We start from the raw sequence: 21,270 nt of genomic DNA on the forward strand, positions 1-21,270 counted from the left end.
AAAAAAAAAAAAAAGGAAGGAGGAGGAGGAGGAGGAGGAGGAGGAAAGCAAGGAAGGAAGGAAGGAAGGAAGGAAGGAAGGAAGGAAGGAAGGAAGGAAGGAAGGAAGGAAGGAAGGAAGGAAGGAAGGAAGGAAGGAAGGAAAAGAAAATTAGTCATAGTCAATTAGTAAAAATCCTAATAATTCCCTTCAGAAACCTTTATTAGGAGCTGAGTGCCACTGGCTCACTCCTATAATGCTAGCTACTCAGGAAGCTGAGATCTAAGGATCATGGTTCAAATCACCCCAGATGGGAAAGTCTGTGAGAATCTTATCTCCAATAATCTACTAAAAAAGCTAGAAGTCAGTGATGGAAGAGTACTAGCCTGAAGCTGTGGCTCAAGTGGTACAGTGCTAGTCTTGGGCAAACAGGGATAACGCCCAGCCCTGAGTACAAACTCAGGGATAGTGTCAAGGCACTGAGTACAAGCTCCTGAACAGGCAAAAAAAAAAAAAATCCCTTTAGGAATTAAGACCTTTTAAGACATACTGAGAAAAATGTTACCAATAAAGAAATAAGAAATGTTTTTAAAACATGGGTTAAAACATGAAATCTTAGCCGGGCACAGATGGCTCATGAACCTATAATCCTAGCTACTCAAGAGGCTGAGAGCTGAGAATCACAGTTCAAAGCCAGCCCAGGCAGGGAAAAAAAAAAAAAAAATCCATGAGACTCTTATCTCCAAGTAAACACTCAAAAACTGCAAGCGTGAGCAGTGGTAGGACACTAGCCTTGAGCAAAAGAGCTCAGCGACAGCTTCCTCACCAGACAACAACAAAGCAGCAGCAGCAGCAGCTCAGGGACACTACCCAAGCAGTAGCATGCATGTGTTCGTGTGTGTATATGTGTACATGTACACACATATGTACATCCTAAGGCTTGAACTCAAGGCCTGAGCGCCAGTCCTTGGCATTTTTCACTCAAGCAGAGTGTGGAAAGCCCAGGGTCAGTTTCAGGACTGGCACCAAAAAAAAGCAAATGAGAAAAATATTTATTACAGCAATAAATGTCTTTCCTATGCTTTATATTTCATGAAAAAGACCTAGAATTGTGTTATCAGAGCAACATACCACAATTTCTCCAAAGCGCTGGAAGATGTTGCGAAGGTCATGGTACGTGGTGGTCTTCTCAAGGTTGCCAATGAACAAAGTCCTTGTTGCTTTGGGGTGAAACTCATCTATCCTTTCATCCAAAGGGCGAAATTCATTTTCACTTTCTGTTTCTGCAAGTGGCATGGGGAAGAGTAAACAGAGAAGGAAACTGCAAGGTATACTTACGTATATGTAAAATCTGCTTACAAACTCATACCAGGTGTGATGGTACACACAACTATAATCCCAGTACCCAAGGCCAAAAGGTCAGCCTAGGCTACACTGCAAGACCTTGTCTAGAGTAGATAGAAGATAGAAGAGGAGAGAGGGAGCGGGAGAGAGAAAGAGAGGGAGGGGCGGAGGGAGAGAGAACAAGTGAGAGAGAGCACACAAGCACACTAACTTGGATTCAGAGAGTAAGTGAGGGGCTGGGAAGGTGGCTCAGTGGTAGAGCGCTTGCCTTGCATGCTTGAGGCCCTGGGTTCGATTCCTTAGCACCACATAAGAAGAAAAAAGCAGAAGTGGCATTGTGGCTCAAGTGGTAGAGTGCTAGCCTTGAGCTGAAGAGCTGAGGGACAGCGCCCAGGCCCAGAGTTCAGGCCCCACGACCGGACCAAAAAACAAAAACATGAGCTCAGAAAGAATGGGATTAAACAAACACTCCCACAAACTGAAAAACTGTAAACACCATTAGCACAATGGCTTCCTTATTAACTGAGAAATAGGAAAACAAAGGCTGAAGAAACCTACTACAAAAAGTAAGGTTGAATTGAATTTGCTTAGATTTCAACATAGAAAATGGACTTAAGGGTCTGAGGGTGGCTCAAATGGTAACATACTTGCCTAGCAAGCATGAGGCCCTGAGTTCAATACTCAGGTTCCATATTGATTGTAGGTATGTATGTCATAATGAAAGCCCCCTTGTATAACTAATATATGCTAATTAAAAATTTTTTAAAGAAAATAAACTTGAAATTGAATAACATTTCAATGTGTTAAACTTGAACTCAAGGCCTTTCATTTCCTAGAGAAACACTGTATCTATTTAAACCACACCCCAGCCTGAAAATGATACTTACCCATTTAGTTTTATTGATTTTTGACTGATTTATTTATTTTGCAATACTGGAGTTTGAACTCAGGGCCTCATACTTAGTAGGGAGTAATTCAACCACTGAGTCATGCCTCCAGCCCTTTTTTCTACCAATTATTTTATGTGTGCGTGCTGGTTCTGTACCTGAGTGCTATTCCTGAGCAACTCTCATGCCAAGGCTAGCACTCTTATCATTCAAGCCACAGTTCTACTTCCGACTTTTTACTGGTTAACTGACGATAAGAGTCTCACAGACTTTTCCTGCCCCAGTTGGCTTTGAACCAGGGATTCACAGATCTCAGCCTCCTGAGTTGCTAGAAATACAAGCATGAGCCACCAGTACCCAGCTCTACTGGTCATTTTTGAGATAAGGGTATCAATTTCTGTCCAGGTAGGTATGGTTTTGTTTTTTGTTTTGTTTTTTTTAAATCACACCTGTGGTGATAATCAAGCAAGAAGGAGTCTCATGAACTATTCTGCCTGAGTTTGAAGCCAGAAGTGTACCTGTGGGTAGCCTTGAGTTCAAAAGAGCTCAGAGACAACTAACAGGCCCCAAGTTCAAGTCCCAGGACCGGCACCAAAAAGAAAAAAAAAAAAAAAAAAAGAAAGAAAGAAAAAGAAAAATAAAGAAAAGAAAAAAGAAAAAGTGTTGTATCAGATTCACAAGGTAACTTCAGAATTTTAATATCTGTATTAATTTACTTACATGTCACTTTAAATCAGATACTCTCAAATGGATGTTTTGAATTTTGACTTCATTAGCTCATATAGGGTCAGAGTCCATTTTTAAACAAGAAGTCTGAGACTTCTTATATTAAGTCTTACAGCTTCAAGCTAGTAAAATATTCCTTAAAATACTCAATGGGCACTATCTGTAAGACTTAATCCAGCTTCTGTTACTCATATTTTAAGATCATCTAGAAATATCGGTGTCACCTACATTAATAGATCCAACTGTATTGGAAATATATTTCTGGTCTATCACCTAGAATAATGGATCCAATCTGTGCTGGTAATAATGGAAATAAAATTATCTAATGAATCCCTCACAACAGATTAGCCTGTAACCTGCTTCCTAACTCAAGGTGATTCTACTGTCATTCTAAATAAAACAAATTCAACCCTTCTAGGAAGCTGCTTCCAAAAATGGTCTTAAGTATCACCTTTTTGTTGGTGGTGGTGGTCATGGAGCCTGGATTCTGGGCCTGGGCGCTGTCCCTCAGCTCTTCAACTCAAGGCTAGCGCTCTACCACTAGAAAGACAGTACCACTTCCCGCTTTTTCTGCTTATGTGGTGCTGAGGAATGGAACCCAGGGCCTCATGCATGGGAGGCAAGCACTCAACCACTAAGCCACCTTCCCAGCCTCTAAAGTACCACCTTTAGACTCACAAAGATCAGCATTTTTCTATTATAGAAACAGAAAAATTACTACCCTTCCCATCCAACGCAATAATGTTTTAAAGTGAACAATAAATATACTACTCTTTAAAAACAAAGATATAGAATTATGTCAATGAGTAGAGCTAGCAAAGTGTCTATACTCAGGATAAAAACGCTATACTCTCATAAGCAGACAAAAATTGTAATTGGAATTCAACTTGTCTCTTACCTGGCCCTATCCATGCGGTTACTTCAATCTGCATTCCAAAGAAAAGCTTTCCTTTTGATGCAGTTAGTGCTTTTTCTTGGTCCTCTTGCTGCCGAAAGAATACCAGTCCATACCTCTCTTCTGAAGTTCCATGTATCTGTACTGAAGTCACCTTGCCAAACTTCTTAAATTCATGGAAAAGGCCATCTTTAAGGCTTGTATCTAAATTTCCAAAGACAAGTTAGTTTTTCCAGTGTAATACAACTCAATAAATATGCAACTAAATCTCTGGCCTGGTGTTTGGTTTCTGGCATTCCTGGAGCTTGAACTCTGGGCCTGAACACTGTCCCTGAGCTCCTTTTTGGTCAAGCCTCGTGTTCTACCAGTTGAGCCACAGCACTACTTCTGGCTTTTTCAGAGTAGTTTATTAAAGATAAGAGTCTCACAAACTTTCCTGCCTGGGCTACCTTCAAACCACCATCCTCAGATCTCAGCCTCCTGAATGAATAGCTTGAATTAGCAAGAGCCATCAGCACCCAACTCTCCCTTGATATTTGTTCTAAGTTTTGTTAAAACATTACTTCTGGGCTGATAGCTTCCAAAGTGACTAAATTACAGGTGTGAGCCATCAGCCACCAGCAATCCATGCTTTCTTTATATGTCATCTATCATACCACACACTTGTAAATAACATGTTTACATATCTAATATGTAGGTATATGGAAGTATGTATATGTACACATTATGCACAAAATTCCATTTACCATGCAATTTCCATACATAGTCCAAGGATAACGAACTAGAAATTAAACTACATTTATAATAATCACTTGTTTTTTCCCTTTTTTGCCAGTCCTGGGGCTTGAACTCAGGTCAGGGACTGGGCACTGTCGCTAAGCTTTTTTTTTTTTTTTGGGTGGTTTGTGTGGCTTGAACTCTGGGTTTGGGCGTTGTTCCTGGGCTCTTCAGCTCAAGGCGAGCACTCTACCACTTGAGCTACAGGGCCACTTTCGATTTTCAAGTGATTTATTAGAGATAAGAGTCTCACAGACTTTCCTGCCCAGGCTGGCTTTGAATCATCCTCAATCTCAGCCTCCTGAGTAGCTAGGATTACAGGCGTAAGCCATGGGCACCTGGCTTGTCCCTAAACTTCTTTTGTTCTAGCATTCTACCACTTGAGCCACAGCACCACTTCTGGCTTTTTCTGTTTATGTGGTACTGAGGAATTGAACCCAGGGTTTCATACATGCTAGACAAGCACTTTCCACTATTCCACATTCCCAGCCCATCACTTAAACAATCTTAAATGTTAACAAGACACAAAAGGAATGCTTGTTTTTACTGTATAGTGTACACAAGTCTATCTCATTCCTCAATAGCAGCTAAAAGAGTGTAAGTCACATAAAATTTTACCTGTAGAGCGTACTGGCAGATTCTGAACTTTGATCCCAAAACTTTTACGAGGTTCATCTTTTTCGAGAGATGAAAGCAACTGGGAAGTGGGTGCAGGGACTGCTGCCGACTGAACGGATCGGGCTGGAGAGTCATCACTTGAACTGCTGCTGGAATCACTGCTACACATGGGCAAAAACAAAACCCCACAAATTTGAGTACAAAAATGAACAGTAAAATGAGTAACATAGAAAACTTCTTAAAGTTAGTAATAGCAGCAATTAACAGACAACTTTAAGACTGAGATTTCATTGACTCCACCTATCATTTTCAATCTTCAGAGGTGGTACAACAGTAAACACTGGCCTGAGAATGCTGAAGTAATAGAACATAGCTGTAAGTGAAAAAAAATGCTGAAATCAGAGTGCGCTCGCTCTCGTTCTCGCTCTCTCTCTCTCTCTCTCCTCAACAACATATGTCATCCAAAAGACAAGTATTGTTTTTTGTTTTGTTTTTTGGCTGGTCCTGGAGCTTGAATTCAGGGCCTGGGCACTGTCTCTGAGCCTCTTTGTACTCAAGACTTGTGCTCTAGCCACAGTGCCATTTCTTGCTTTTTCTGAGTATTTCATTAGAGATAAGAATCTCATGGACTTTTCTGCTGAGATTGGCTTTAAACTGTGATCCTCAGATCTCAGACTCCTGAGTAGCTAGGATTACTGACATGAGCCAGAGGCATCTGGCTCAAATATTGTTTTCCATGAGTAAAGTGACTACTTTTTCTCCAAATGAAGTAAGACCCAGTGAGAGCTGAGGTCTGGTCTTGAACAGCAAGAGAACGCACATATTCAAGACCAACAAGTCCAGTTTGGGCTACATGGCAGGATCCTATCTCAATGTATACATGTGTATGTGTACATATGTGTGCACACATGTAAGAGATATACAACAGAAAGACATGGAGAGAAAATTAGTGAATGTAATTCACAGGATAATAATAGAAAACAATGGCTATAAACCTAGATCCAGAGGTCTGGGTTTTTTTTGTTTATTTATTTTTGTCAGGGGGGGGGGCTGAACTCTGGGCCTGGACACTGTCCCTCATCTCTTTAGCTCAAGGCTAGGGCCCTACCACTTACTTGAGCCACAGGCCACTTAGGCTTTTTTCTGCTTATGTGGTATTGAGGAATCAAACTCAGGGCCTCATGCATGCGAGGCAATCACTCTACCATTGAGCCAACTCTCCAGCCCCAGAGATCTAGTTTTAAATCTTGGCTCAGCCCCAGATGTAAAACAGAAATAATAAAAACAGTATTGATCCCACAGGGCTAAATATAGTTGTGGGGTTTGAACTCTGAGCCTGGGGGCTGTCCCTCAGGTCTTCAGCTCAAGGCGAGTGCTCTACCACTTGAGCCACAGTGCCACTTCCAGTTTTCTGGTGGCTTATTGGAGATAAGAGTCTCAGGGAGAACTGGGAATGTGGCTTAGTGGTAGAATGCTTGCCTAACATGCATCAATCCCTGGGTTCGATTCCTCAGTCCCATATAAACAGGAAAAGCTGGAATTGGTGCGGTTGCTCAAGTGGTAGAGTGCTAGCCTTGATCAAAAGAGGCTCAGGGACAGTGCTCAGGCCCTGAGTTCAAGCCCCAGGACTGGGGGAAGGGGGGGAAAGTCTCAAGGACTTTCCTGCTCTCAGGCTGGGTTTAAACCGTAGTCCTCAGATCTCAGCCTCTTTAGTAGCTAGATTACAGATGTAAGCCACTGGCACCCAACTACCATAGGGTTTTGAATACACCAAGCACTCAAAATATTATTGACACTGTTCTTACTCCAGCCTGAATGGCCCTTTATTTGAAATGCTTACGAGCAGAAACACTAGGATTTTCATGTGATATCTCTGGAATGGGACTTCAGTCTGAACATTTAAATTCATTTACATTTCATATGTATCTTAACATTCATGTAACTGTGTACAGTATTTTTATGAATTTTACATATGAAAGTTTTATAGTAGTATAAGAGTAGTGTGATGTTGAAGCTCAGAAAGTTTCATATGTTTTGAACATTTCTAATTTTGGATTTTTCTAATTATTTTTTGTCAGCATGAAGTTTGAACTCAGGGCCTTATGCTTGCTAAGCAAGTACTCTACCACATAAGTCACACCTCACCCCTTTTTGCTTTATTTTTATGGCCAGGCTAGCCTCAAACTACGTACTGTTCCCTGATCCCAGCCTTCTAAGTAGCTAGGATTTTATGCTTGACCCCCCTCACATTAAGGATGTTCAGCGAGGAAGAGAAAAAGAAAAAGAGAAAGAGAAAGAGAAAGAGAAAGAAAGAGAAAGAAGAGAAGGAGGAAGAGGAAGAGGAAAAGGAGGAGGAGGAGGAGGAGAGCGACCACAACGACGACGATGACTACCTCATTGGTAAATTAATTTTTAGGAAATAAAATACCCAAAATAATTTTTCAGGTAATTTTGTTTCTAAGTGTTTGAAGCTCTAATGAAAAAGTACATAATTGACTTGAGAGCTGTGCACTGTGTGACTTATGCCTGTTTTTAAAAAAAAAAAGCTGAGACGGTGGCTCAAGTGGTAGAGCGCTAGCCTTGAGCTGAAGAACTGAAGGACAGCACCCAGGCCACAGTTCAGGCCCCACAACTGACCAAAAAAAAAAAAGGGGGGGGGGAATAAATGGTTATCTACAAAACCAAATTAAAAGAGGGAGTGTGTGTGTTTGTGTGTGTGTGTATGTGCGCGCCGATCCTAGGGCTTGAACTCAGGCTTGTTTTTGTTGTTGTTCAAGGCTAACACTCTACCACTTGAGCCACAGCTCCACTTCCAGGTTTTTGGTAGTTAATTAAAAATAATAATCTTAGGGACTTTCCTGCCAAGGCTTCAAACCATGATCCTCAGCCTCCTGAGGAGCTAGGATTACAGGCATGAGCCACCAGAGTCCAACTTGAGAGGGATACATTTTTATCTTGTCTAATATATCTAAGAACTGTGAGAAACACAAAATTCTCTGCTTAGTACTGGCTGTACAAGACTATTACAATTTTTAGTTTATTTACAGTATTTTCAAGCAGATTAACAGCAGGTACTGCTATCTTTATGAAATGTTGCTTCATACTTTCCTCCCTAGGATGGCAAGCTCTTGTCTCAAGCAAGTAACTCTCAGGAATAATCTATCTTACCCACATGAGCTAGAGGAAATGGCCCATGGTAGTTTTTGTCATTTGTACTAAGACTACAAATTTCATATCCAAGACAACCACTAAAACATCCAGATAAATCAGTCATGTCTTAGTGGACAGAACTCTGATGCTATTTGTTTTTCTTTCAAAAATTAAAGACAAATACTGTGGTTTCTTTCTTACATAAAACTAAAGCTATTTTTAGAAAACTAGGAATTTACCCCCATATTAATTTAGCCCTCGTATGTTAAAGATGCAAACTTTACGAGGTTACTGCCAAAAAGTTCACTTTCTGCTTGTAATCCTAGTTCATGGTTCAAGGCCAGCCTGGGCAGGAAACTCTGTGAGACTCTTATCTCCAATAAACCACTCAGAAAACTGGAAGTGGTGCTGTGGATTAAGTGGTAGAGTGCTCACCTAGAACTGAAGAGCTGAGGGACAGCGCCCCCAGGCCCAGTTCAAGTACCACAACCAACAACAACAACAACAAAAACTCACTTTCTACATTTTGAAATGTAGGGAAATAAAGCTATGTTAGAGAGAACCAAAAGGAAGGAATTAAACTACAATTAAAGCTGACTTTGTTTTGCTTTTGTTTTCTGGTGCTGAGGATCTAACCCAGAACCTCAGGCAGGCTAGGCAAGTGCTCTAGCTATATCCTCAACCCAACAAAGGAAACAAAGACTTGAGATAAAAGTCAGGTTCCAGCCAGTTGCCAGTGGCTCACATGTGTAGTCCTAGCTACTCAGGAGGCTGAGATCTGAGGATCACAGTTCAAAGCCAGCCTGGGCAGGAAAGTCCTTGAAACTCTTATCTCTAATAAACCACCAGAAAAGGGGCTAGGAAGGTGGCTCAGTGGTAGAGCACTTGCCTTGCATGCCTGAGGCCCTGGGTTCGATTCCTCAGCACCACATATAAGCAAAAAGAAAAAAGCCAGAAGTGGCGCTGTTGCTCAAGTGGCAGAGTGCTAGCCTTGAGCTGAAGAGCTGAGGGACAGCGCCCAGGCCCAGAGTTCAGGCCCCATGACCGGACCCCCAAAAAAAAAAAAAAAAAAAAAAAAAAACCAAAACACCAGAAAACCAGAAGTGGTGCTGTAGCTCAAGTGGTAAAGCGCTAGTCTTGAGCTGAAGCTGAAGAGCTAAGGGACAGCGCTCAGGTCCAGAGTTCAAGGCCCATGACCGACCAAAAAAAAAAAAAGTTAGGTTCCAGCAGCTCACAGCTACTAAGGAAGCTGAGATAATTCAAAACCCAGTCTAGGCATCAAAGTCTATGAGACTGTTATCTCCAATTAACCACCAAAAAGCTAGAAGTGGAGCAGTGATTCAAGCTCAGGGGCACCGCCCAGCCCTAGGTACAAGCCCCAGAACCTGCACGCAGGCATACACTCACACATACACACAGACTTGGAGTAAGAGCTAAGTAGCTATGAATGTAAGGCAAATAAAAAACCTTGAGTCAATAGTAGACAGTCATAGACAGCTCCAGTAGTAGACAGGCCTAACTAGCAAGTACCAATACAAGGACCTGAGTACAAACCCCAAAAGGTAACTTTCTTGGGACTGAAGAATGTAGCTTAGTAGAAGACTGCCTGACTAGCATGAGCAAAGCCACAAGAGCCGGGTGCCAGTAGCTCACTCCTGTAATCCTAATCCTCGCTTATTAGGAAGCTGAGATCTGAGTCCATGAGACCACCTGAAAACTGTAAGTGGCACTGTGGCTCCAAGGGGCAGAGCATTAGCCTTGAACAGAACTCAAGGCTAGTACTCAGGCCCTGAGTTCAAGCTTATGACCAACGAAATAAAAAAAAAAGTCTGGGGGGGGGGGGTGTTAGAGGCTGGGAAGGGATGGGAAGGGGAAACAAAGGAGGAGGCTACAATGCTTAATAAGAAATGTACTCACTATCTTGCCCATGTAATTGTAACCCCTCTGTACAGTATTTTCACAATAAAAAATAAATAAAAATTTTTTTAAAAGTCTCAACGGGGCTGGGAAGGTGGCTCAGTGGTAGAGCACTTGCCTTGCATGCATGAGGCCCTGGGTTCGATTCCTCAGCACCACATAAGAAAAAAGAAAAAAGCCGGAAGTAGTGCTGTGGCTCAAGTGGTAGAGCACTAACCTTGAGCTCAAGAGCTAAGGGACAGCGCCCAGGCCCAGAGTTCAGGCCCTACAACCGGACCCAAAAAAAAAAAAAAAAAGTCTCAAGGACTTTCCTGCCCAGGCTCTTTAAACTGATCCTCAGATCTCAGGCTTCTAAGAAGCTAAGAATACAGGCATTAAGCCACCTATGTCCAGTAAGAGTTGGTTTTAAATGATAAGGACTTTATAAGAAACATAATTTAAAGAAACTCTATGCCACATGGAGTTGGTCTGCCTGTAGTCCCAGCTGCTACAGAGGTTGACACTGGGGATCACAAATGGGGATCACATGAGACCAACCTGGGAAGTGCAGAAAGCCCTATCAAGGAGAGAGTAATACAAAGTAGAGCTGTGGCTCAAGTGGTAGAGCAGAAAAAAACAAAACAAAAATTATCTAGTTACGCCGGGCGCTGGTGGCTCACGCCTGTAATCCTAGCTACTCAGGAGGCTGAGATCTGAGGATCGCGGTTCAAAGCCAGCCCGGGCAGGAGAGACCGTGAGACTCCTATCTCCAATAAACCACCAGAAAACCGGAAGTGGCGCTGTAGCTCAAGTGGTAGAGCGCTCGCCTTGAGCTGAAGAGCTGAGGGACAGCGCCCAGGCCCAGAGTTCAAGCCCCACGGCCGACAAAAAAAAAAAAATTATCTAGTTACACTTCTAGATATATTTCATAGGACAATGATAAATTATTTCTTACATTTACTTAGAAGAATAACTTGCTGGGTGCTGGTGGCTCACGCCTGTAATCCTAGCTACTCAGGAGGCTGAGATCTGAGGATCATGGTTCAAAGCCAGCCCTGGCAGGAGAGACCGTGAGACTCCTATCTCCAATAAACTACCAGAAAACCGGAAGTGGCGCTGTGGCTCAAGAGTTCAAGCCCCACGACCGACAAAAAAAAAAAAAAAGAATAACTTTTTGTGTGTGCTGGTCCTGGGGCTTGAACTCGGGGCCAAGTCCCTGAGCTTTTTGGCTCAAGCTAGCACTTAGCCACAGCTCCACTTCTAGCTTTTTGGTGATTAATTGGTAAGAATCTCAGGCCAGGCACGAGTGGCTAACACTTGTAATTCTACTCAGGAGGCTGAGATCTGAGGATAGTGGTTCAAAGCCAGCCAGGGAAAGCAAAGTCTGTGAGACTTTTATCTCCAATTAACCACCAGAAAACTGGAAGTGGCGCTGGAAGTGGTTGAGTGCTCACCTAGAGCTGAAGAGCTCTGGGACAGTGCCCAGGTCCAGAGTTCAAGCCCCATGACCAACAACAACAATAACAACAAAGAGTCTCAAAGACTTTCCTGTGCCAGCTAGCTTCAAAATGCTATTTTCAGACCCTCAAATCTCAGCCTCCTGAGTAGCTAGGCTCACATCCGTGAGCCACCAGTGCCTGGCTAAGAATAATAACTTACAATTATGACTACTAAGACTAAGATTTTCATTAACAAATATGAAAGCAACCAGATTTGTGTGTGTACGTGAGAGAGAGAGAGAGAGAGAGAGAGAGAGAGAGAGAGAGAGAGAGAGAGAGAGAGAGAGAGAGAGAGAGAGTGTGTGTGTGGAGAGAGAGAGAGAGAGAGAGAGAGAGAGAGAGAGAGAGAGTGTGTGTGTGTGTGTGTGTGTGTGTGTGTGTGTGTGTGTGTGTGTGTGTGTGTGTGTGTCAGTGCCTCCCCTTATCAGCCCAGGCTGCACTTTAATTTCTGATCCTCCTGTAGAAGCCTTTCAAGCTTGAACTCAGGGCCAAGGCACTGTCCCTGAGCCTCTTTGTGCTCAAGGCTAGGGCTCTACTACTTGAACCACAGTGCCACTTCTGGCTTTTTCTGAGTAGTTTGTTGGAGGTAAGAGTCTCACAGACTTTCCTGCCCAAACTGGCTTCAAACCTCCATCCTCAGCCTCCTCAATAACTAGGATTACAGGCATGAGCCACCAGCACCAAGCAAGGATACATACATATTCTTGAGATGGAGCTACAGATCAGTGATAGAATGCTGGTATGCACTGAATCAAATGTATACTCAAGGACTTTGATTCAATCTCCAGTAACACTATACTCTCCCCCCAAAATCTTGGTAGCAAACAGAACATAGGATATTAGTAATTTTTTTTTTTTTTTTTTTGGTCTGTCGTGGGGCTTGAACTCTGGGCCTGGACACTGTCCCTCAGCTCTTCAGCTCAAGGCAAACGCTCTACAACTTGAGCTACAGTGCCACTTCTGGTTTTCTGGTGGTTTATTGGAGATAAGAGTCTCATGGTCTCTCCTGCCTGGGCTGGCTTTGAACCACGATCCTCAGATCTCAGCCTCCTGAGTAGCTAGGATTACAGACATGAGCCACCAGCACCCAGCAGGATATTAGTAATTTTTTAAGTCCCATCAATAACCTGATTGAGTCAGGTGACGTGGCTCACGCCTAGGTACTCAGGAGGCTGAGATCTAGTAGTTCAAATCCAGCCTGGGGGCAAGAAAGCCCATGAGACTCTTATCTCCAATTAACCTCCAAAAAAGTCCAGTAGGTCAAGTGGTAAGAGCACTAGCTTTGAGCAATAAAGCTCAGGAACAGTGCCTAGGCCCTGAATTCAAACCCCAGGACTGGCATAAAAAAGTATGACCTAAGTCAGGCGCCGGTGGCTCACACCTGTAATCCTAGCTACTCAGGAGGCTGAGATCTGAGGATCACAATTCAAAGCCAGCCCGGGCAGCAAGTCCGTGAGAGGGCTGGGAAGGTGGCTCAGTGGTAGAGCGCTTGCCTTGCATGCATGAGGCCCTGGGTTCGATTCCTCAGCACCACATAAGCAAAAAGAAAAACGCCAAAGTGGCTTGTGACTCAAGTGGTAGAGCACTAGCATTGAGCTGAAGAGCTGAGGGACAGTGCCCAGGCCCAGAGTTCAGGCCCCACGACCGGACCCCCCCACCCAAAAAAAAAAATGTCTGTGAGACTCTTATCTCCAATAAACCACTACAAAACCAGAAGTGGTGCTATGGCTCAAGCGGTAGAGTGCTCGCCTTCAGGTGAAGAGTGCAGGGATAGTGCCCAAGTCCCGAGTTCAAGCCCCACGACAGACCGACCAAAAAAAAAAAAAAAAAAAGTAATGACCTGATTGACAAAAAGGCTTTAGGCTGTTAATATAGACCAGCAGGTAGACCAAGCAATGGGGGGGGGGGGGGGGGGGGAGTGGGCCGCGCCACACTGGTATTAAAATGTCTAACAAAGACCAGGGTCTGGATGGCTATTTTATTTCATTTATAAATCCTCTACTCCATTGGGAATAGAACTGTTGTTGCCTGCATTTTGTAAGTATCTAGTATTTGAGAAGCCAGGAATTTTGTCTAATGTCCTGTAGTACAAAGGACAGTCCTCACAACAAAGAATTCTCTGGTCTCAAAGGTGAGCAGTGTCTATAGTTGAGAAACCCAGGCAAACAGAATTGCTTTGCTTTCTCTTCTTTTGAAAGTCAATGTGAATTTCACACAGTAATCCAAATACAGAATTTTTCTTTTCTTGGTATTAATGGATAGTTATAACAGATACTTATGTTGCTTTTTCTCATTAGCACTGACTCCTTAGTTGAGCCTAGGCATTAACTAAAAGTAGGAGAAAGGACAGGCATCTTTGCCTCCATTTTTGGATGTCTGTGCTATAAGCCATTCACCTTGAATGGCAAACCACCTTGAAATCCCAGAAGTACAGCAATGATCAATAATGTATTTATAAGGATGGATGGTCCAAAAGGGAAAAAGCAGAGCCTCAGGGACAGATATCACACCACTCAACAATGGTTTGCTTATCCTGACCAGACTACTCTGATAAAGTGGTACATGAGATACAGGAACCTCTCCCAAAACCATAACAGGTAATGATCAATCAGGTCTCACAGTGAATGGGACTATAACAATGCATAGCTTTCATGCCCAGCCACTAATCCTTTTTCTAGTAAATCAAAAGCTTATGTGTGGCCAGGTGCTGGTGGCTCAAGCCAGTAATCCTAGTGCTACTCAGGAGGCTGAGATCTGAGGACCACGGTTTAAAGCCAGTCCCACAGGTAAGTCCTTGAGACTCTTATCTCCAATTAAGTACCAGAAAAAGCTTGAAGTAGAGCTCTGACTAAAGTGGTAGAGCACTAACCTTGAGCAAAAAACCTCAGGAAAGCACCCAGGTCCAGAGTTAAAGGCCATGAACCAGTACTACCAAAGGGGGGGGGGGACCTTATGTCTGTACCCCGAAGATGGTTGCAAATGGGTTAAAGTACTTTCTTCCCAAGGCTGTGTAGTTTGATAAACTTCCTCTACCCAAACATTACTGAGCTCTTCATTTGGTATGGCTGGAGCTATGACCAAACTGGACATAGGGAACCACTGGATTTGCTCTTGTGCCTAGAATTCTAGGTTAACTATTTCATAAAAATTACTAAAATGAAATGGTATCACTTCTGTATACCTTAATAACAATAAAATTATACTTAAAAATTATTAAGCCAGGTGCCAATGGCTAATGCCTATAATCCTAGCTACTCAGGGAGGCTTAGATCTGAGGACTGTGGTTTGAAGCCAGCCCCACCAGGAAAGTCCATGAGACTTATCTCCAATTAATCACCAGAAAACTGGAAGTGGCACTATAACTAAAAGTGGTGGAGCACTAACTTTAAACAAAAAGAGCTCAGGTGGCTGGGAAGGCAGCTCAGTGATAGATTACTTGCCTTGCATTCATGAGGCCCTGGGTTCAATTCCTCAGCACCAAATACTCAGAAAAGCCAGAAGTGGTGCTATGGCTCAAGTGGTTAGAGCGCTAGCCTTGAGCTGAAGAGCTGAGGGACAGTGCCCAGGCCCTGAGTTCAGGCCCCTCCCACCGACCAAAAAGAGGGGAGGGGAGGGGCGTGGAGAGGAGGGGCAGGGAGGGGAGGGGAGGGGAGGGAAACAAACAAAGAGCTCAGTGGCAGCAGTCAGGCCCCAAGTTCAAGCCCCAGGGCCAACAGGAAAAAAAAAAAAAAGATGCATTGTACTCAAACTGACATGGTAAATTCAAACCCCTTTGTAAAACTACTTTAAGACAAAAATGAAGTAAGCTTACTGGTGGGACCAGGAAGATGTCAACTTCTAGAGTTAGACTAAAGAGGCTGAGATCTAAAACAAACTGGCATCATTTGAATTTGGAATTAAAAGGTAAAATGTAGGGCTGGGAAGGTGGCTCAGTAGTAGAGCGCTTGCCTTGCATGCTCGAGGCCCTGGGTTCGATTCCTCAGCACCACATAGGCAAAAAAAGAAAAAAGCCGAAAGTGGCGCTCTGGCTCAAGTGGTAGAGCGCTAGCCTTGAGCTGAAGAGCTGAGGGACAGCGCCCAGGCCCAGAGTTCAGGCCCCACGACTGGACCAAAAAATAAATAAATAAATAAAAGGTAAAATGTAAATAGTTCCCCCTCTTCTGTTGTGATGCAAGGAAATAAAACCAGGTCCATATACGTGCTAACCAACTGCTATATCTTTAAACCACATACAAGTTTTTTAAGTTTTTTTCTAACTACAAGGGTTTTTTTTTTTTTAATGTTTGTGTTCTTTATCCTGTGTATAACAAATTCCAAGTATTAGCAGACAAAAACATTTTGAAAGTTTTTTTTTTATTTTATTTTATTTTATTTTTTGCCAGTCATGGTGCCTGAACTCTGGGCCTGGACACTGTCCCTCAGCCCTTCAGCTCAAGGCTAGTGCTCTACCACCTGAGCCACAGCACCACTTCCAGCTTTTTCTGCTTTATGTGGTGCTGAGGAATCGAACCCAGGGCCTCAGGCATGCAAGGCAAGCACTCTACCACTGAGCCACCTTCCCAGCCCTCATTTCCAGCTTTTTCTGTTTATATGGTGCTGAGGAATTGAACCCAGAGCCTCATGCATACAAGGCAAGCACTGAGCCACCTTCCTAGGCCTTCTGAGACATGTTAAATTTACCTAAAAAATAATGATGTAACAACAACAAACTAGGTGCTGATGGCTCACGTCTGTAATCCTAGCTACTCACAAGGCTGAGATCTGAGGATTGTGATTCCAAAACAAGGAGTGTGAGTGGGGTTGGCAGTAAAGTCCAGGAGACTTTTACCTCCAATAAACTACACAGAAAAAAATGGAAGTAGCACTGTGACTCAAGCAGTAAAGCATTAGCCTTGTGCAAAAGAAGGTAAGAAAAAGTGCCCAGACTCAGAGTTCAAGCCCCAAGACCAGCAAATAAATACATAGATAAAACATGAGCCAAAGACACATTTCTAGAGATAAATAAATGCCCAAAAAGAAAGTGAAAAGCGCCGTGTACCAGTGGCTCACACCTGTAATACTAGCTATTCAGGAGGCTGAGATCTGAGGATCATGGTTCAAAGCCAGCCCAGGCAGGAAAGTCCGTGAACTCTTACCTCCAGTAAACCACCAGAAAACTGAAGTGGTGCGGTGGTTCAAGTGGTAGAATGCTTGCCTTGAGCTGAAGAGCTGAGGGTCAGAGCCCAGGCCCAGAGTTCAAGCCCCACGACCAACGACAAAAAAAGAAAAGGAAAAGCTGTTCAACCTCAGCAATGATTAAGGAGATGGGCAGGGTATGGTGACCTACACCTATGACCCAGCACTCAAAGAAAGAGCTCTGGCACTTCCAGGCCAGGTGGGCCACACAATACCCTCTTAAAAAGTAATCTTTTGTCAGGCACCAGTGGCTCATACCTGTAAATCCTAGCTACTCAGTAGGCTGAGATCTGAAGACTGGAGTTTAAAGCCCCTAGGCAGGAAAGTCTGTGAGACTATTTCGAACTGACTAGCAAAATGCTGGAAGTAGACGTGTGGCTTAACCGGCAGTATACTGGCATTGAGGGACAAAGCTCAGGGACAGTGCCTAGGCCTTGAGCTCAAGTCCTCCAGACCTGTACAAAAATCTGGGGGCCAGTGGTTCACACCTTAATTCCAGCTACAGCAGGAGGCTGAGATCTGAACATGGCAGTTCAAAGCCCAGGCAGAAAAGTCAGTGAGACTCCTATCTCCAATTAAACACCAGAAAACCTGAAGTGCTGTAGCTCAAGTGGTAGAGTGCTAGCTGAAGAGCTGAGGGACAGTGCCCAGGCCCACAGTTTAAGCCCCATGACTGATTAAAAAAAAAAAGACAAAAAGCTATGTGTGGTAGCACATACCTAACTACCCAGATTGGGGGAAAGGGGCTTTGGACACCTGAGACTGGAAAGATAGAATTCTAAAACAGTCTTGGAGAAAAATTGCTCTTAAGACCCCACAATCTTAAGGGGGGAGGGGGGGAGAGTGAGCATGATGATACCAGAAAGTATAAATAGTTCCCTATGCTTTATTGGCTTTTTTTCCCCTCAAAGCTAGTGATCTTGAGCCACAGCTCCATTTCATGGATTTTCCCTGCCTGGGCTGGCTTTGAACTAGTATCCTCAGATCGTCCTGAATAGACAGGATTACAGGTGAGCCACCTGTAAAGAGCCACCTGTGCCTGGCTAAAATAGTAAGAATAAAGTAAAGGCCAAAATAATAATAATAAGTGATGATAATGATAAGGAATATTATTCAACAAAGGAATGAATTTCTGATGTGGTTGGGTGTGTGGCTCAAGTGGTAGAACTTAGAAAGCAGAAGGCTCTCAGTTTAAACCCCCATACTACCAAAAAACAAAAAAAAAATCTGCTGAGTATAGTGGCTCATGCCTGTAATCCTACTCAGGAGGCTGATAGATGAGGATTACAGTTCAACACTAGCCTAGGCAGGAAAGTCTAGTGAGACTCCAAATCCAATTCACCAGCAAAAAGTATGATTCAGTGGAAGAGCACCAGTGGAGCAACAAAGTCAAGTGAGTGGGAAGTCCTAAGTTCAAGGCTCAGTTACCAGCAAAGAGGAGGATGAAGGAGCTAGAGATGTAGCTCAAGTGTAGAGAGGTGGCCTTGAGCAAAAACCACAAGCAAGAGCCAGAGTTCAAGCCCTAGAATCCACACTCATAGAAAAAATGAGGGAGGGTGGGTGGGAGGGGGTAGGGGGAAGAAGGGAGGGAAAGAGGGCACAATTTAGTAGTTTCAGAATAAACTATTCTAATAACTGCAAAAAATGGAAAGGCTATGCTTTGTTAATCTAGTACTATGAATCACATGACATTTTCAAAAAGGTATTTTTTACTGGGCACTAAAATTCCATTGCTAGCTTTAAGAATTATATACAAGCCAGATGCTGGTGGCTCACACCTATAATTGTTGCTACTCAAGAGGCTGAGATCTGAGGATCACAGTTCAAAGCCATCCCAGGCAGAAAAGTCCCCATGAGACAGACTCTTTATCGCCAACAAACCACTCAAAAACCAGGAGTGGCACTGTGGTTCAAGTGGTAGAGTGCTAGCCTCGGTCAAAAAGAGGCTCAGGGACAGCGTGCAGGCCCCACAACCAACAAAAGGAAAAGAAAAAGGAAGAAAAGGAGGAGAAAGAGGAGGAGGAAGAGGAATAGGAAGAGGAAGAGGAAAGAAGAATATGTAAGATCAACTATGGTCAGATTCTGACATAAAAACTGTGGTAAGGCCGGGCGCTGGTGGCTCACGCCTGTAATCCTAGCTACTCAGGAGGCTGAGATCTGAGGATCGCGGTTCAAAGCTAGCCCGGGCAGGAGAGACCGCCAGACTCCTATCTCCAATAAAACCACCAGAAAACCGGAAGTGGCGCTGTAGCTCAAGTGGTAGAGCGCTCGCCTTGAGCTGAAGAGCTGAGGGACAGCGCCCAGGCCCAGAGTTCAAGCCCCACGACCGACCAAAAAAAAAAAAAAAACTGTGGTAAGCACAAACTTCAAACTAGGTAAAGTAGAAAATTATTTTCCTAGGCATTACCACTTTTCAAAACAATCCTTGGTCCTAAAATACTTTGTTTAAATTCCAAAGAACCATGGCCTATGGCTGACAGCCCCTTAAGATTCAGAAAACCTGCTACTCAATTCAAAGCAAAACCCATCAACCATGAAAAACAAGAAAACCTTCTTTCATGGTAGTGTATTAGAGCATCCCAAGGATTCTAGAGACAGATTAAAAGAAATTTACTGTCGATTACAACATGTGAGACTTGCTCCTTCTCTTGCACACTATGTAAAAATCAGGTATATTTCTTCTGTAAGCAACTAAAATGCTTCAAAAAGTATAAACCAAGATAGCACAGGTACCCAAATGGAATTCCAACATAATACAATTCATGTAGCCTTTATCAAACTCGTAAGTAAATATACTTTGCAGTTTTTGTCCTTTTCCAATTTAATTTTGTTGCTAATCACATCTCATAACCCATCTAAAATGAGAGAAAAGATTGCCATTTTCCATTTCTAATCAAGAGATTTGAAAGGTACCTACCCACAAGGTAGCCTAAGCCATCTACCTTTGGGGCACAGGTTTGTTTTTTAAAGACCTAAAAATTACTCATTAAGAAACTCTAGCCCATAGCAAACTCTAGTCACAGCAAACAACTTCCCTGCCATTCTTTCTGTGATAAAACAGAGCTACAGTCCAAAATGGCTCCAAGCACCATCACACAGCACATTCAAAAGGTGTCTGTCCTTCCCCTACTCCTGCAACCATCACACAACTATCCTAGTTTTATATACAAACACATACGCACATACATACATACATATTTATGTATATATACCATGTCTAGGAATAACCCATGTCTATTAACTTTGTTTTCTAAAAACTCCACCGTATGTTAACAGACACATTTTAAAACTCTTATGAAAATATTAGCTATTACTTTAAAATAACTTTCACATTAAAGTTCTCTCCTCCTCCACACACACCCCACCCAGCATGGTGGTCTGTATCTACAATCCCGGTACCACAGGGATCTCAAAGATCAGGTCAGCCTGAGCTACATACCAAGACCCTGAGAATATAGCTGGATGGTAGACTGCCTGCTGACACACTAGAATACCCTAGGCTTGAGCTTCTCCACTGCAACACAGCAAAAACAAAAAGGGGGTGCAGAAGGAAGGAAGGACGGAAGGAAGGAGGGAGGGAGGGAGGGAGAGAGAGAGAGAGAGAGAGAGAGAGAGAGAGAGAGAAAGAAAGAAAGAAAGAAAGAAAGAAAGAAAGAAAGAAAGAAAGAAAGAAAGAATTGAAAGAAAGGGAGAAAGAGAAAGAAAGAGAAAGGGGGGGGGATGGAAAGGGATGGGAAGGGGAAACACAGGGGGAGGCAACAATGCTTGATAAGAAATGTACTCATTATCTTGCCCATGTAATTGTAACCTCCCTACACAGTATTTTACAATTAAAAAAGAAAAGGAAAAAGAAAGAGAGAAAAGAGAGAAAAAGAGAGGGGGCAAGAAGGGAGGAAAGGAAAGGAAGGAAGAAATGTAGAGGGGAATTACTATTTCAAAAAAAAGAGCATCTAGCCGGGTGCTGGTGGTTCATGCTTGAAATCCTAGCTACTCAGGAGGCTGAGATTTGAGGATCATGGGTTACAGCTAGACCAAGCAAGAAATTCTATGAGATTCTTATCTCCAATTAACCATTTTAAAAAGTGGAGCTGTGGCACTAGTGATAAAGCACTAGCCTTGAGATGGGGTAGGAGGCAGGCTCAGGAACAGTGCCAAGGCCCTGAGCTCAAGACCCAAGAAAGACACCACCCTCAAAAGTAAAAAGCAGGAGTTGGGAAGGTGGCTCAGTGGTAGAGTGCTTGCCTTGCATGCATGAGGCCCTGGGTTCAATTCCTCAGTATCACATAAAAAGAAAAAGCTGGAAGTAGTGTTGTGGCTCAAGTGG

At 43.3% G+C, this 21,270-nt stretch overlaps 1 protein-coding gene across 4 annotated transcripts in view; it reads right to left on the reverse strand.

Moving 5' to 3' along the window:
• The window catches only part of LOC138814814 (msx2-interacting protein-like), a 72,017-nt gene that overhangs the window by 17,418 nt on the left and 33,329 nt on the right, over positions 1-21,270 (reverse strand). For 3 of the 4 annotated variants that reach the window (XR_011368098.1, XM_070003890.1, XM_070003892.1), the window contains exons 4-6: positions 5,227-5,387; positions 3,835-4,035; positions 1,111-1,262 (exon numbers count right to left, since the gene is read on the reverse strand). Coding sequence is in view for 3 of the 4 variants with exons in the window: in XM_070003890.1 (XP_069859991.1) it covers positions 1,111-1,262; positions 3,835-4,035; positions 5,227-5,387 (514 nt within the window). In the remaining variant the exon portion in view is untranslated. The remainder of the gene's footprint in view (positions 1-1,110; positions 1,263-3,834; positions 4,036-5,226; positions 5,388-21,270) is intronic. The other variant, XM_070003891.1, reaches the window with a different exon arrangement.

The sequence above is a fragment of the Dipodomys merriami genome, unplaced genomic scaffold (assembly GCF_024711535.1).
Source record: "Dipodomys merriami isolate MVZ:Mamm:240054 unplaced genomic scaffold, mDipMer1.0.p SCAF_613, whole genome shotgun sequence".
Classification (NCBI taxonomy): domain Eukaryota; kingdom Metazoa; phylum Chordata; class Mammalia; order Rodentia; family Heteromyidae; genus Dipodomys; species Dipodomys merriami.